The sequence below is a fragment of the Vigna umbellata genome, chromosome 1 (genome assembly GCF_029865625.1).
Source record: "Vigna umbellata cultivar VRB3 chromosome 1, Vumbellata_1.0, whole genome shotgun sequence".
Taxonomy (NCBI): domain Eukaryota; kingdom Viridiplantae; phylum Streptophyta; class Magnoliopsida; order Fabales; family Fabaceae; genus Vigna; species Vigna umbellata.
Window position 1 is genome coordinate 87,000,903 of NC_142165.1, and position 15,135 is coordinate 87,016,037.

Consider the following 15,135-nt stretch of genomic DNA (forward strand, 5'->3'; position numbering starts at 1 on the left):
AACTGAGATCCGATGCTGGTTTTTCAGATGCACGAGAAATATGGTAGCATGAAGAATAATAAATGAGGAACTGCAAAAAATCTTTGACCAACTTTTTCAATTTTTTTAAATATTAAAAACGTTTTAAATATGAACAATTTTGACATTATATAAAAAAATGTTGAATACAACAAATTCAGTCAGGCTCCATATTTCGTTTAAAAATGTCCAATACGGTCCTTTTTGCTGACACCGTTAAAAACATAACGGTGTAGATGTCACTGTGGCCAAACCTAAGTGAGCTGTTTTATTTGATGATTACGTGGCACTGTGAAGTGAAGTGAGTTGGTGGAATTGTTTAAAGTTGAGGTTATTGTGTCTAATAAAAGGGGTGATTAGGTTGTTCCCTTTTTTTAGCACAGTGGTTGCGGGTAGATAGAAATGGCTTCTTCCCAAGATTGTTCTTCTTGTTCCAAAACAGGGTGGGAAAGAAATTCGCAATCCGCAAATGATGGTGGTTGGAGGGGAGGTGGGATAATCTCTCGTTGCAAATGTGGTGATTATGTTGTGAGCAAAGTGACGAGAACTCCACAAAATGCTAGAATGCTGGCAGAAAATATTGGAGATGTCATCATTACAAGGTTTTTTTAATACCCTTGTCACTTTATTTGGAATTTATTTGTTCAAAGATTGATGAGTTAGAACCAATTTTGGTGGCTTCTTTGGTGCATAACATGGTGGATCTTCAAGAGGGATGTACTGCTTTTCAAGTGGTGTAATGAAGAAAATAATGACGAAAGAGATGGTGAAATTGTCAGACAAAGGAGGAGGATATGTGAGTAGGAAATTTTAGTCCAAAAGTTGCAGAAAAGGATAAAATTGTTACTTGGAGCTATGTGTGTTGTTATTGCGCTGAACACTGTGACAATGTGGGTCTGTTTAGGTTGATCTTTGTAGGTGGGTCAATGTTTACGTTGAGGTCTAGGTTAGTGTTTATGTTCATATCAATGTGAAGGTGAAGCTCAATGTTTAGGTCAAAGTGTAGGTGAATGTTTATGTTGTTTATGTTCATGTAATGTGAAGGTGAATGTCAATGTAATGTGAAGGTGTTCTTGTGAAATGTTAAATTTAGTATCCGTTTTCATTTTAAAATGTCCAATGTGGTCCCCTTTTGAATTTAAAACTGTTACTTTTGGTTCCAAATGGATATCAACACGTGTAACATCTCTGCCATAATATACTAACACAAGTGTTTGTCATGACTACATAATTAAAGTGCACCTAGAAAGTATATAATAAAAGTTGATCACATGACAATCAAAGTAAATAATAAAACTTGATCACATCAGTTGTGAATATACATAAGTAAATTAGTTCATCAAAATACAATTGCATCAACATACTACATAGTTCAGGAATTTTTTATAAGTTCAAAATACATTCAAAGTTCATCTAAACTTTTCTTCTGAAATCTAACTTCTTCCTCAAGATTGGTGGTGTTGAATGTGGAATGACTCCTGAGTAGGTTGTGGTGGTTGCGAGGATTGGGACATGTTTACTGTGAGGCTAAGGGACATGTTGGTTGTGTGATGTTTGGATGTAAGGGGCAATTCTTTCTGTTGTGTCCCACTTGACGGTAGATGGCACATTTATTTCTATGGCCACCAACATTCATTTGGGTGGCATTCTTTGTTAACTCCCATGCCTCCAACTTTCTTTTTGTCTTTGGCCTCCCAAGCAACTTTCGAATAATTGGTGGCAGGACATCAACATTGCTTGTTCTTTCCCATAGCAACTGCCCAGGATAAATCATAGAGACATACGTCTCTTCATATGTGGATCTTGTGAACCAAGAGGTATGAAATTTTTTGGGACTTCATTTGAGTAGTTTAGTGTTGCAATTGCATGACAACATGGGATGCCACTTATCATCCACTTCCTGCAGCTACAGTGTTGACTCTCAAGGTCCACTGTGAACTTGTTTGCCATTGTTGCAGTGTGTTTAACCTCAAACAACTTTCGTCCAGACCAGTTGACAAAAACAAAGCACATTCCAATAAATTAACAATGGACATCAACATAAATCAGATTGGATATGATTATAAATAACAAGTTTACCTTGGGATCCAATATATAGACAAATTTGATTCCTTCATAAGCCTGTTATTTATCTTTGGACAGATAGTGAAATCCATAGATGCGACCTTGCTTTTATTGGTGGCCCAACGTTTCATTAGATAAAGTCTTATCTCCTTCAGCATTGTGATTATTGGTTTTCCTTTGGCAAGCACAATAACACTGTTGAAAGCTTCAGAAATATTGTTGTCAAGGGAATCACATACAGCTTGAGTTGTGAATCGAGACCTTGACCAGTACCTGTTATGAATATAAATGAAACAAATGAGCAACCATGCAAAACTGATTCAAGGGGGCATCTTACTGACAAATTTTACCTAGGGGAATGGCTATCAGGTATTTATAAGCTTCTACGTTGACCTCTTTTATATTCAGCATTTCTCTCTCCCATGCCTGGGGGTACGTGCTAGTGGCAGCCTTCCACATCAGACTCCTCAAAATCTGATCAGGAAACCTCTTTCTAAAATTTGCGTAGAGGTGCCTCATGCAGAATCTTTGGTCTACCCTAGACAAAAGTTCTTGCACAGCTGACATCAACTCCTGTCCACATGAATAAATACATGAAAGTTTACAACATAATTTACAGTGAGTTAAATGTATATAATAATGTAAGGAATACATGTACCTTTTGTTGGTCAGACATCCACGTGCACCCAGCACATACTTCATTTCCTCCAAGGTCTTCTATCAATAATTGTAAAAACCAACCCTATGTCTCTTTGTTCTCTACTTCAACTACCGCATATGCAATGGGAAACATTTGGTCATTTGGGTCCCTTCCAATTGTAGTGAGCAACTCTCCCTTATACTGCCCTTTCAAAAAACATCCATCTAAATAAATAATTGGCCTACAACTGACAAAGTTGTCCTTACAACCTTTCAAGCAAACATAAAATCTTTTAAAAACTGTCTCACCATCATCACTGTCAACCTTCACCTTAACTGTTGACCTAGGATTAGACCTCAATAGTTCATGCACATAGTCATATATTCTTCTAAACTGTTCTTTAAAATCTCCACTATGTTGATTTGTTGCCATTAATTTTGCCCTTCGTGCTTTGGAGATGGAAACTTTGGTATTCCATTTACGTAATGCTTTATTAAGTATGTCTTTGACCTTTAAATTTGGATTGTCTTGTAAAGACCTATCTATTTCGTGACTCAGCCACTTTGTATTCATAATTTTGATGTTAAGTTGCCTATTGCAACTATGTGTATCATTTATTTTTCTTAATTGCCAAAATTATCGTGTTGGCAAATAGTCACAATAAGCTACCCATGGACACTTGCCTTGTCCACCCATGCATCTAACCCTCACCCTACGCTTATCATTTTTAACAAACTCCAAAGCCCTCCCAGTATGCACAACATAACTTCTAATGGCCTTCTTAACCATCCTTATCTATAAATAAAGTCCCAACTTCCCATTTGTAATCTGCCATTGACTTTTGTTTCTCATATGTAGGAAAAGAACCTGGCTCTGGTCTATCTTTAGTGTCGTCCTCACTACCACTGTTTTCTGGAGTTAATAGGACATCAGAATGTCATTCATCATCTAACAACCCCTTAGCACTGGGTTCAGCCTATACTCTTCATCACTGCCCTCCAAACCAATACCAACCTCTTCCGGCTCCTCCACATACTCCTCACCACTAAGATGATCAATATGTCCTTCATCCTCACTCTCGACTTCAACTTCAACCTCAGTGTCCACTTCATCCTCACTCTCGACTTCAACTTCAACCTCACTGTCCACTCCATCCTTACTCTCCATTACAACTTCTTCCTGCACTCCACCATCTTTTTCCACCTCAACTCCACCATCCACCTCCTCTCCAGCATTACTTTCCATCTCCACTCCACCATCCACCTCCTCTCCACCATTACTTTCCAGCTCCACTCCACCATCTACATCCACCTGAACTCTACCCTCTATATCTACCTTCACCTCCAATCCGCCATCTGTCCCCATCAACTCACCCTCACTAATCAACTCACCCTGACTAACCAACCCACCCTAAGTCACCAATTGCACCCCTACTTCACCATATTCAACTGCTCTTTTTTCAACCTTATTCTGCACTTCAACCTCCTCTATATTTTCGTCATCACCACGCTCAACATGTGGGAAACCTACAACCCCACTACCCTCACCACTCCAACCAGGTGCTTCAGCTTTACAAAGTAAATAAATTTGGTTCACATCATCTTCTACAACCACTGCATCGTCCACGCCATGTACAACATACAAGTTAACTTTCCCTAAAAAGTTTGTCACCTTCATCATATTCATTGCCCCTCTATCATCATACAATTTATGTAACAAATGTTGTACGCTGTAATATAACTCTTTCACTTGAAGGTACCCCAGATCTTTTAGTGCACCTAATATTTCAAAAAAACTCCATTTATCGGGATCAATGTCCCAATAAGCAATCTCTCCATCTATGTACTTAAAGGGGATTTGTTTTATCAAGGTCCCACCATGGTGGACCACTACCTCAAACCTTTCCCAGACATCCCAATCCCTACAACTCAAATGCAAACGGGGGACCATTAAAATTACTTAAACTAACAACAATGTGACCACTATCAATCCCAAAAAGCCGACAATCTTGCTCACTGTCTTCAACCACCCAAGAAGTGACAATTATAATCATATTTAAAACACAATAGACAACGCATTACAAAACAATTCAACATACAATATTTAACCAACAAATTTATACCCCCAAAATCATCGTCAATCGAACAAAATATAATTAAACCCTAACCCCCAAATACAACAACAACAACATCAAGTAATTAGGCTTAGATTAGGACCACTTACCTCACGTACGTACGTTGTTCCAATTTCACCTTCAAGGAATCAACAGCCAACCCTCATTACAACACCACTTGCAGCACAATGTTGAACCCAAAAACGGCGAAATCAGTCTTAGATAAGGGTAATTTTCTTTAACACAGACTTAAACCTACCACCTACCTTGTCATTTTATTTGTTTTAAAATATTTCCACCAGCTCACTTCACTTCACATTGTCACGTAATCATCAGACAAAACAGTTCACTTAGGTTTGGTCATAATGACATCTGCACCGTTATGTTTTTAACGGTGTCAACAAAAATGACCGTATTGAACATTTTTAATCGAAATATGAGACCTTAATAAATTTTTTAAAAAAATATGATGAGTTTGAACCAAACATCTTACAAACCCTAAAAGTAAGAATCAAATAATATATTAAAAAAAATTAAAGGTGAAAAGTGAAATGGTTAGAGATGCAAATGTAAACCCAGGAAACATCATCGAAAAGTTACCCCAAAATAGAGCCCACCACATTCTGAGAGTGGGCCAGACCACCCCATGCATTATTTTGGGCATGCCGCGAACGTGCATGTCTCTGTCTGACACGGTCACATGCTTGGAACCCTTGAGAGAAGTAAAAGACACAATCTTGCAACATAGGACTTACCATCTTAAAATAATGTTTTCTTTTGTTTTCGTAAACATGAACGAACCTAAAACAACACACTCATAATCTCCTTCCTCACTAGTAATTCCCTTTCAAGATATCACATTTCTTTTTATATCTAACTAACGTTCTTTACCATTAAATCACCTTTTTAATTTTATTAATCAACACTCCAAAGCGGAATATTATATTTTTCTTTTTATCATATTATAAAGATGACAAAATTAAAGGCTCAAGTACACTTTTAATCAATTTTCTAACTATTTGTCATTTTGTAAAATCTAGTGCATATTTATAAATTTGGATAACACTAAACCTAACTTTAAAATGTATTTTTACCTCCACAATGACCTTCTTTGTTTTCTGTTTTAAGATCTTATAATTCGAACACGTTACTAGAATTTCCAACTTTTATGATCTAAACATAATCTTCTCTCATTTTCTTCAAATTTTATTTGATTGTCTTTTTAGTTTTTTAAGTTAGAATCATTTTGTGAATTTATCCTCAAGTTTTTCTGCTTCATGAATTTAAATCTTGTTGTTTTAATTACATAATTTTACGTTATCTTTATATACTCACATTCAATATTTATCAACATAACATAACATAGTGTTGATATGAGTAAGTTGTTACCTAAAATAATGACGAACAATATTTTTGTCAAATATTGAAAACATAAAAAGTAATACGTTCTTGTCCTATTTATAAAAAAACATATATATAATTATTATTTACTAAAATTTATATTTAATTTGTTTTGAAATCGATTAACAAAATATTCCTCAAAAGTATACGTATTTATTAAGCCATTAATAATATAAAAACTCATTCCTTAATCCTTAAACTCATTCCTTAATTCTTTATTCAATTGAATAAATTAAAAAAGAATGATTGAATGAATTTGAGAAAATTTGAAGATAAAGTTTTTTATTATTTATTTGAGTCAATTTAGAGGTCCATAAAAATGAATTTGGAATCAATGTTTGTAAGAATTAGTGTAAAATTTGATTGATATCACAGATTAAAAAAATTTAATTCAAAATTCACTCTTACCTACTTTCAAATTCATTCAAATAAATAACAATAAAAATTATTTTTAAATTCTCTCATATCTAATTCGAGTGAACAAAACCTATACTATTATGATTAAATATTTGTGATAAACTAAAATGTATTAATTAAAATTAACTAATTCCTACAAAAGATATAATAGATATTTAGTTGAAGGTGGCCATAAATATATCAAAGAGACAAAAATTTATAAAAGAGGAAATAGGAGGAAGAAGGTGGGAAAGTTGCAGTGGTAAGAAAGGAAGAAAGAAGAAAAGCAAGCCATGAAAATGTAGACGAGAGGCGTAATCTAGGGAATGAAGCGGCTAAATCTCTTACATTCTTCAAATGACTTTTGTTGACCTCCCTGACAAAAGAAGAAACTGATAGGACACCTATACAAGCAATTATCCACAAGCCTGACCATGGCAGAACCCGGTTGAAGCGCCATTAGAGGACTCGGAATAGCTCCAAACAAGTAGTTTCCCCCCAACAGAAGCCTCTCGAACGGAGCTATCCCAGCCTCGGGGAAAACTGTCTTCAACGCGTACTGGGTCGGAATCATTCCCACGAACTTATTGTTCTCCAACGACAGAGACGAAAGCCTCGGCATCAACGCCGGGAACAACGGCAGAAACCCCCCAAGCTCGTTGTTGCTCAGATCAACCGCTATAACTCCGCTTTGCATTTCCAAAGCGTAAGGCGCTTCCAGGTGCGAGAACTCGTTGAAAGAGAGCGCCACCTGCTGCAACGAGGGAAGCTCGAACAGCGCAAACGGAACGGCACCGCTTAACCTGTTGGCAGTCAAATCCACTACTTCCAAGTAGTTCAAGTTCCTCAGAGATTCGGGTTCCAACGCGCCACTTAAGCTGTTGTTCCGCATTGAAATCTGGACCAGAGATTCCGGCAGGGAGGAAGGGAACCGTCCGGTGAAAAGATTGAAACTTAGGTCCAAGTAGTAAAGATTGTTGAGAGAGCTCAAACTGGGAAGGACACCGTTTAGCTTGTTGGACTGCATTTCGAGGCGTTTAAGGTTGGTGAGGCGGTTAAAAGTGACGGGGATTGGTCCTTGGAGGTTGTTGTTGTCGAGGTAAAGCTCTTGAAGGTTAGAGAGGGAAGATAAGGAAGAGGGTATAGTTCCGGTGAGGGAGTTTTTCGATAAACCGAGTCGAGTTAACCGAGTGAGGTTGGAGAAGGAATCGGGGATTGGGCCTGAGAAGAAGTTGTTTGAGACGTCGAGAGTTTGGAGGTAGGGGAGGTTCCAGGTGGCGGAGAGCGTGCCGGAGTAACCAGCGGGATCGAGTGTGAGTTCGGTGAGGCGAGTGGTTCCCGAAACGACGGCGTCGCACCTGAAGCCGCAGGTGAACTTGTCAGTGAAGAGGTTGTCGCAGGGATCATAGGAGAAGTCCCAGGAGAAGATGCAGGAGCCTGGGGTAATGGAAACAGGGCTAAGGTTGTTCTTTAGTTCCTTGAGAAGCTGGGTGTCGCTCCAATGCGTGGCTGAATCGGTAACGAATGATGTTAGGAAGAGTGAGAGAGTGAGAAAAAGGTGAAAGTGAGAGGAAGTGAGCGTGAGAGAGAGCATTTTGAGTTTTGTGATAGGAGACGACGGTGAAGGAGGAAAGAGCTCAGATTAATGGTTTCTTTTTTCAACATTAACTCACCTTATTTTTTTCTACAATGAATGGTGTCAGAGATCTTTTGGGTGTCAGAAGCTTCTGCAATGCATATGTTCTGTTTATTACAAGGAAAAAAATAAAATAGAGGAGAAGAATAGTACTTCTTCTATATTCGTACTTCGAAGTTTTGTAGGTTTTTTGTTTGATTCTTGGATTTGTTTTTATTAAATCTACAGATTTGGATAATATCGAGGTGTTTATTCATTTTTTCTTGTTTTTTTACATAAAAAATAGTTATTTAAGTAACGATTTATTATTTTTATCGTTTATATTTACAGATTTATTATTTACTGGTGCAATTAATTAAAATTTTATCGTTTATAAATTTTACTTATAATAATATTACATTATATACCCTTAGAAGTAATGTTTAAGTGCTTATTTCTTTTTGAGACGTGGTTAGTTTATTTTTAGATGATAAGTTTTGAATAATAACAGTTAGCTTAAACTTGCTAAGTTGAGTTTTATTCATATAATTTAAAAGAGGAAAATAAAATTAAAACTAATTATGTTAAATGCTTTGAATTAGAAATAATCTTATTTCAATATACGTATATTTTTAATAAAAATGGTAAAACAATCAAATATATTGAATAATTTGTGTACTCATTAAAATTAAAACTAAAAGGGATTATGTTTCAAAATATAATGTTTTTATTTTTTAAATTCTATAGTAAAAGTATTTAAATACTTCAAATGTGTTATTCAAATTACATCTTCTCTTATAAATATTGTTGTAGTGTAAAACTATCAATCCTAATATTATATAATTGTTATCTAAATATAAACACATGCAAATACACAAACACGACACAGACACACAAATACACATAGATAAACTTACACACACAAAAATACATACATAAACATAGATACATAAGTACACATACAAACACAAGGACACAAACACATACATAAACACACACACACAACGCACAAACACACACGTAGAGGCTAACAAACACATACACATGCACACATACAAACAGAGATACAAACATACACTCAAACACATAGACACACACACAAAACATTGTAAGATAACAGAAAAAAAAAGGAGAAAGAGAACCAGAGAACAAAGAAGAAAAGAATTGTATTGAAGAAAAAATGAATTGAATGAATGAAAAAATTGAAATAAAACAACAAGGTAAAGGTATATATACAGGAAGTAAAAAAACGCTTCCTAGACCGAACGTCCTAAAAGGGAACGATCGATACAAAGAAAGCAAACGGAAACAACAAAGCAAAAGAACGAACGACAGAGCAAAGGACGAGCGTTCCTGTCGAGCAGCGAGAGCGACAGTCACGATGTCGAGCGACCCTGTCGAGCGGAACGAACGACAGGCACGATGTCACGAGGACGAGCGTTCCTGTCGACCAGTGAGAACGACAGTCACGATGACGAGTGACCCTGTCGAGCAGAACGAACGACAAGCACGATGTCATGAGGACGAGCGTTCCTGTCGACCAGTGAGAGCGACAGTCACGATGACGAGCGACCCTGTCGAGCAGAACGAACGACAGGCACGATGACGATCGTACCTGTCGAGCGATAAGATGAGCGACAATAACCAGATAAGGACGAATGGCGAGCGGCAACAATCAGATGATGACGAACGACCATAATAACTCTATCATCCCCCCTCAAGATGAACATGAATGTTATGCATGTTTAGCTTGGAAGTAACCATATTGAAAGGAGAAGGATAAAGAGATTTAGTGAAAACATCTGCAACTTGACTGGTAGAGGAAACATGCAGAAGTTTGATGAGACCATCTTGAAGCTTTTGTCGAGTGACATGACAGTCTATATCAATATGCTTTGTTCGTTCATGAAAGGTGGGATTCTTGGCAATATGAATGGCAGAGTTGTTGTCACAGTAAACAGAATAAGGTGTCGGGCACGATATATGCAAATCTTGTAAAAGATATTGCAGCCATTGTAATTCACAGGTTAATGAAGCCAAAGACCTATATTCAGCTTCAGAAGAAGATTTGGAAACGGTTGTTTGTTTCTTTGATTTCCAGGAGATAAGAGCAGTGCCAAGAAAAACGCAAAAACCAGAGATAGATCTTCTAGTGGTAGCACAGGTAGCCCAATCAGAGTCAGAATATGCGTGAATGCGGAAGGAATTATTAGCAGCATATAAAAGACCAGAACCGGGAGCATTCTTTAAATATCTAATAATTCTCATGGCTTGTTGCATGTGAGGTTGGCGAGGAGTGGAGATAAACTGACTGAGTTGTTGAACAGCAAAGGTAATGTCGGGCCGTGTATGAGTGAGATAAAGAAGACGACCAATGAGACGGCGATAAGAAAAAGGATCAGTAAGAAGAGTGCCTTCATCAGCATGAAGTTTGATGGAAGGATCAGCAGGAGTAGAAGCAGGTTTACAACCTAACATACCAGCTTCAGAGATTAATTCAAGACAATATTTTCTTTGATTAATACATATCCCAGCTTGAGATCTAGCAATTTCAAAACCCAGAAAAAATTTGAGATCTCCAAGATTTTTGATGTGAAACTTGTTGTTTAGATGATCTTTGACATTGGTGATTTCAAAAAGGTTATTTCCAGAAAGAAGTATATCATCAACGTATACCAGAAGAACAGTGATAGCAGTAGGAGAATGTTTGATAAAAAGAGAGTGGTCAGCAGTGCTTTGTTTAAAACCAAGAGAAACCAACTCATATGTGAGTTTATGATTCCAGTTCCTGCTTGCTTGTTTTAAACCATAAAGAGACTTGTTAAGTTTGCAGACAAGATTGGGAGCAGAAGAACGAAGACCAGGAGGAGGCCTCATGTATATCTCTTCAGATAAATCACCATGAAGAAAAGCGTTGTCGACATCCAATTGATGGAGAAACCATTTATTGATGGCAGCAAGAGCAAGAACGAGCCGAACAGTAGTGATTTTAACAACAGGTGAAAAAGTTTCATAGTAATCCAATCCTTCAGTTTGAGTGAAGCCTCTTGCCACTAAACGAGCTTTATATCTATCAATAGAGCCATCCGGTTTGTGTTTAATGCGATATACCCAACGACAACTGATAGGTTTCTTTCCAATAGGAAGATTAACCAAAGTCCATGTCTGATTTCTTTCAAGGGCAGCAAGTTCAGAATTCATAGCCTGTTGCCAACATTCAAACTTGCTAGCTTCTTTAAAAGAAGAAGGTTCAACTTGAGCAGAAATATTATGACAAAAAGAAGTGTGGTTAGAGGAACATTTATTATAAGAAAGAAACAAATGCATGGGATATGGGGTAGTATGAATTGGTTGAATAGCAGAAGTGATACCACAGTAATAGTCATCTAGATATGTAGGTCGAGTTTTATTTCTAAGAGAGATTCGTTGTTCAACAGTAGGAGTAATGATATTATCAGTGGGGTGAGGAATGTTACAAGGAGAATGATTTGGAGCAGTGGAAAAAGGTAGAACAGTAGGAAAATCAAAGAGAATAACATCAGAATTATCATCATTTGTAGGAGAAGAAGGGGAAGTATAACAATTTTTATAGGGAAAAATATGTTCATGAAAAATCACATTTCGAGAAACAATAATTGAGTGTGAATACAGATCATACAGTACAAACCCTTTGGTTCCAGATTTATACCCAAGAAAAATACATTTATTGCTCCTGGAATCAAGTTTTGTACGTCCTGCAGTGGCAGAGCTGGAGTAAGATAAACAGCCAAAAACTTTTAGATTTGAAAAATCAGGTTTGATGGAATAAACTAATTCATAAGGAGATTGATTATGAAGAAAAGGTGTTGGAAGTCTATTAATGATGTGAATGGCAAGTTTGACAGCATAGGACCAGAAAATATTAGAACTTTAGATTGAAAAAGTAAAGAACGACAAACATTAAGAATATGTTGATGCTTCCTTTCAACAATGCCATTTTGTTGAGGAGTAGCAACACAAGAGGTTTCATGAAAAATACCTTTAGTAGAGTAAAAGTCATTAAGAAAAAATTCTTTGCCATTGTCAGACCTTAGAATTTTAAGTTTACATGAAAACTGATTTTCAGTTAAGAGAATAAAGTTTGGAAGTAAGTTTTTAACATCAGATTTTTGTTTTAAAAGAAGGATCCATGTAAAACGGCTATAGTCATCAACTATAGTTAAAAAATATTTGTATCCATCAATAGAAGAAATAGAGAGGGGACCCCAAATATCAACATGAATTAGGTGAAAGAAACAAGAAGATTTAGTTTTGCTAACAGAAAATTGAAGACGTTTTTGTTTAGCAAAAGCACAGGCGTCACAAGCATCAAAGGATTGAAAGGAAATATCAGTATATTGAGATGCTAAAATTTGAAGAACTTTATTTGAAGGATGTCCAAGTTTCATATGCCACAAATTACAGGAATTATTAGAACTGTTATGAAAGGCAGAATGAGAAATATTCAATTCAGAAGTAGTTGTGACATTATTACTAAGAAGATAAAAAAGGCCCTTGTATTTCTTAGCTACTCCAATCGTCTGGTAAGTATCCATCTGCACAATGAGACAGCTATCTTGATGAAAAACAATGAAGAAATTATTTGAATGTAATAATTTTGAAATAGAAATAAGATGAACAGAGAAGTTAGGAACAAAAAGAGTATTATGTAAAATCAAATTGCCTAAATTTACAGTGCCAGAAAATTCAGCAGTAACAAAACTATGATTTGGTAAACGTATAGAAATAGGAGTAATGGGATGCAAGGAATGAAAAAGAAATTTAGAAGAACATATATGATCAGTAGCGCCACTATCTATAATCCAAGAAGAAATATTAAATGAAGAAAAAGAACCTGATGATTGTGGAGTGCATTGATTAACACTGGCCTCCTTAGTAGTAGGAGATTGAGATTGTTTCAACAAACTAAGAATGGCGTTATACTGATCTTGAGAAAAAGTGTATTGAGGTTGAGTTTTATCAGCAGAAGAATCATCATTAGAATTATCAGTAGAGGTGTGTGAATCACCATTAGTCATGTTGGCAGAAGAATTGGAGATAGCTAAATGAGGTTTGATGACAGGTTTATAACCTTGAGGAAGACCATATTTGAACCAGCAATTATCAGAAGTATGATTAGTTCTTTTGCAATGATCACAGTACTTAGAACGACCACCAAATTTAATATTACGTCCTCGTCCACGACCAGAAAAAGTACCAGAACGATCAGTTTTATAAGGTTTGTGTTGAGGATCGTAAGAATTGAAATTGGCCATAGAATCTTGTGGAGTTTGTGAGGACGAATTATGAAATTCACGTTCTTGTTGAAGAATCAAAGAAAAGGTTTTGGTAAGATTTGGCATGGGTTCCATTAACATGATTTGAGAACGTACAGAAGAGAATTCATCATTTAACCCACGGAGAAACTTGATTACAGAATCATCATTACGATCTTGTTGAATCTTGATTAACAATCCACAATTGCAGGGAGAATGGCAGGTACATACAAGAATGGTTTGATATAGAGAAAGCTCTTTCCAAATTATTTGAAGACGAGTATAATATTGAGATACAGTGGAATCACCTTGTTTACAAGAATGAATGGCTTCTTGAAGATCAGCAATACGAAACTTGTCACCATGAGAAAAGCGTTGAAGAAGATCAATCCAGATTTCATAAGCAGATTCCATCCACATAACAGATTGTTTAATAGGGAGCGTCATGGATCGTGTCAGCCATGAAATCACCATCTTGTTACAACGCTTCCAGGCTTCGTGAAGAATATCATCATCAGCAGGGCAAGGAAAAGTGCCAAGAACGAATTTTTCTTTATTCTTGGTTTCCAGAGCAACGAGCATATCATGGCGCCATTGTTGATAGTTGTTATCAGAAAGAAGAGGAGTAACAAGAATAAGAGCGGGATTCTCACCGGGATGCAGAAACAGAGGGTTGGCAGGGTTGCAAAGATGATCAGTGATAGAATTGGAGAAAGCCATGAGAAAAGTATTTGTCTACTGATACCATGTAAGATAACAGAAAAAAAAAGGAGAAAGAGAACCAGAGAACAAAGAAGAAAAGAATTGTATTGAAGAAAAAATGAATTGAATGAATGAAAAAATTGAAATAAAACAACAAGGTAAAGGTATATATACAGGAAGTAAAAAAACGCTTCCTAGACCGAACGTCCTAAAAGGGAACGATCGATACAAAGAAAGCAAACGGAAACAACAAAGCAAAAGAACGAACGACAGAGCAAAGGACGAGCGTTCCTGTCGAGCAGCGAGAGCGACAGTCACGATGTCGAGCGACCCTGTCGAGCGGAACGAACGACAGACACGATGTCACGAGGACGAGCGTTCCTGTCGACCAGTGAGAACGACAGTCACGATGACGAGTGACCCTGTCGAGCAGAACGAACGACAAGCACGATGTCATGAGGACGAGCGTTCCTGTCGACCAGTGAGAGCGACAGTCACGATGACGAGCGACCCTGTCGAGCAGAACGAACGACAGGCACGATGACGATCGTACCTGTCGAGCGATAAGATGAGCGACAATAACCAGATAAGGACGAATGGCGAGCGGCAACAATCAGATGATGACGAACGACCATAATAACTCTATCAAACATCATGCTAAACACACCAAACTAAACAATATCAATTAACCAATCACAAACAAGGACAACTTTAGACATAATTATTTGGATTTAAGCATTGATGTATATTCTTGATTGTTTTTGCTCTTGTGATGACCTTTATTACTTATAGAATCATTGTTAATGAATTTCACTCTATCATACACAGAGATAATCTCTTTAACTATCATAAGAACCTTAGGATCATTCTTAATAACACGACCTCTTGTCCC

General features: G+C 36.8%; 1 protein-coding gene across 1 annotated transcript; it reads right to left on the minus strand.

Moving 5' to 3' along the window:
* Nucleotides 1–6,807: 6,807 nt before the first annotated feature.
* Nucleotides 6,808–8,510, minus strand: LOC124822088 (uncharacterized). Its single transcript, XM_047294052.2, has one exon. The coding sequence runs from the start codon at nucleotides 8,224–8,226 to the stop codon at nucleotides 6,952–6,954; it is 1,275 nt and encodes a 424-aa protein (XP_047150008.1). The 5' UTR covers nucleotides 8,227–8,510; the 3' UTR covers nucleotides 6,808–6,951.
* Nucleotides 8,511–15,135: the final 6,625 nt, after the last annotated feature.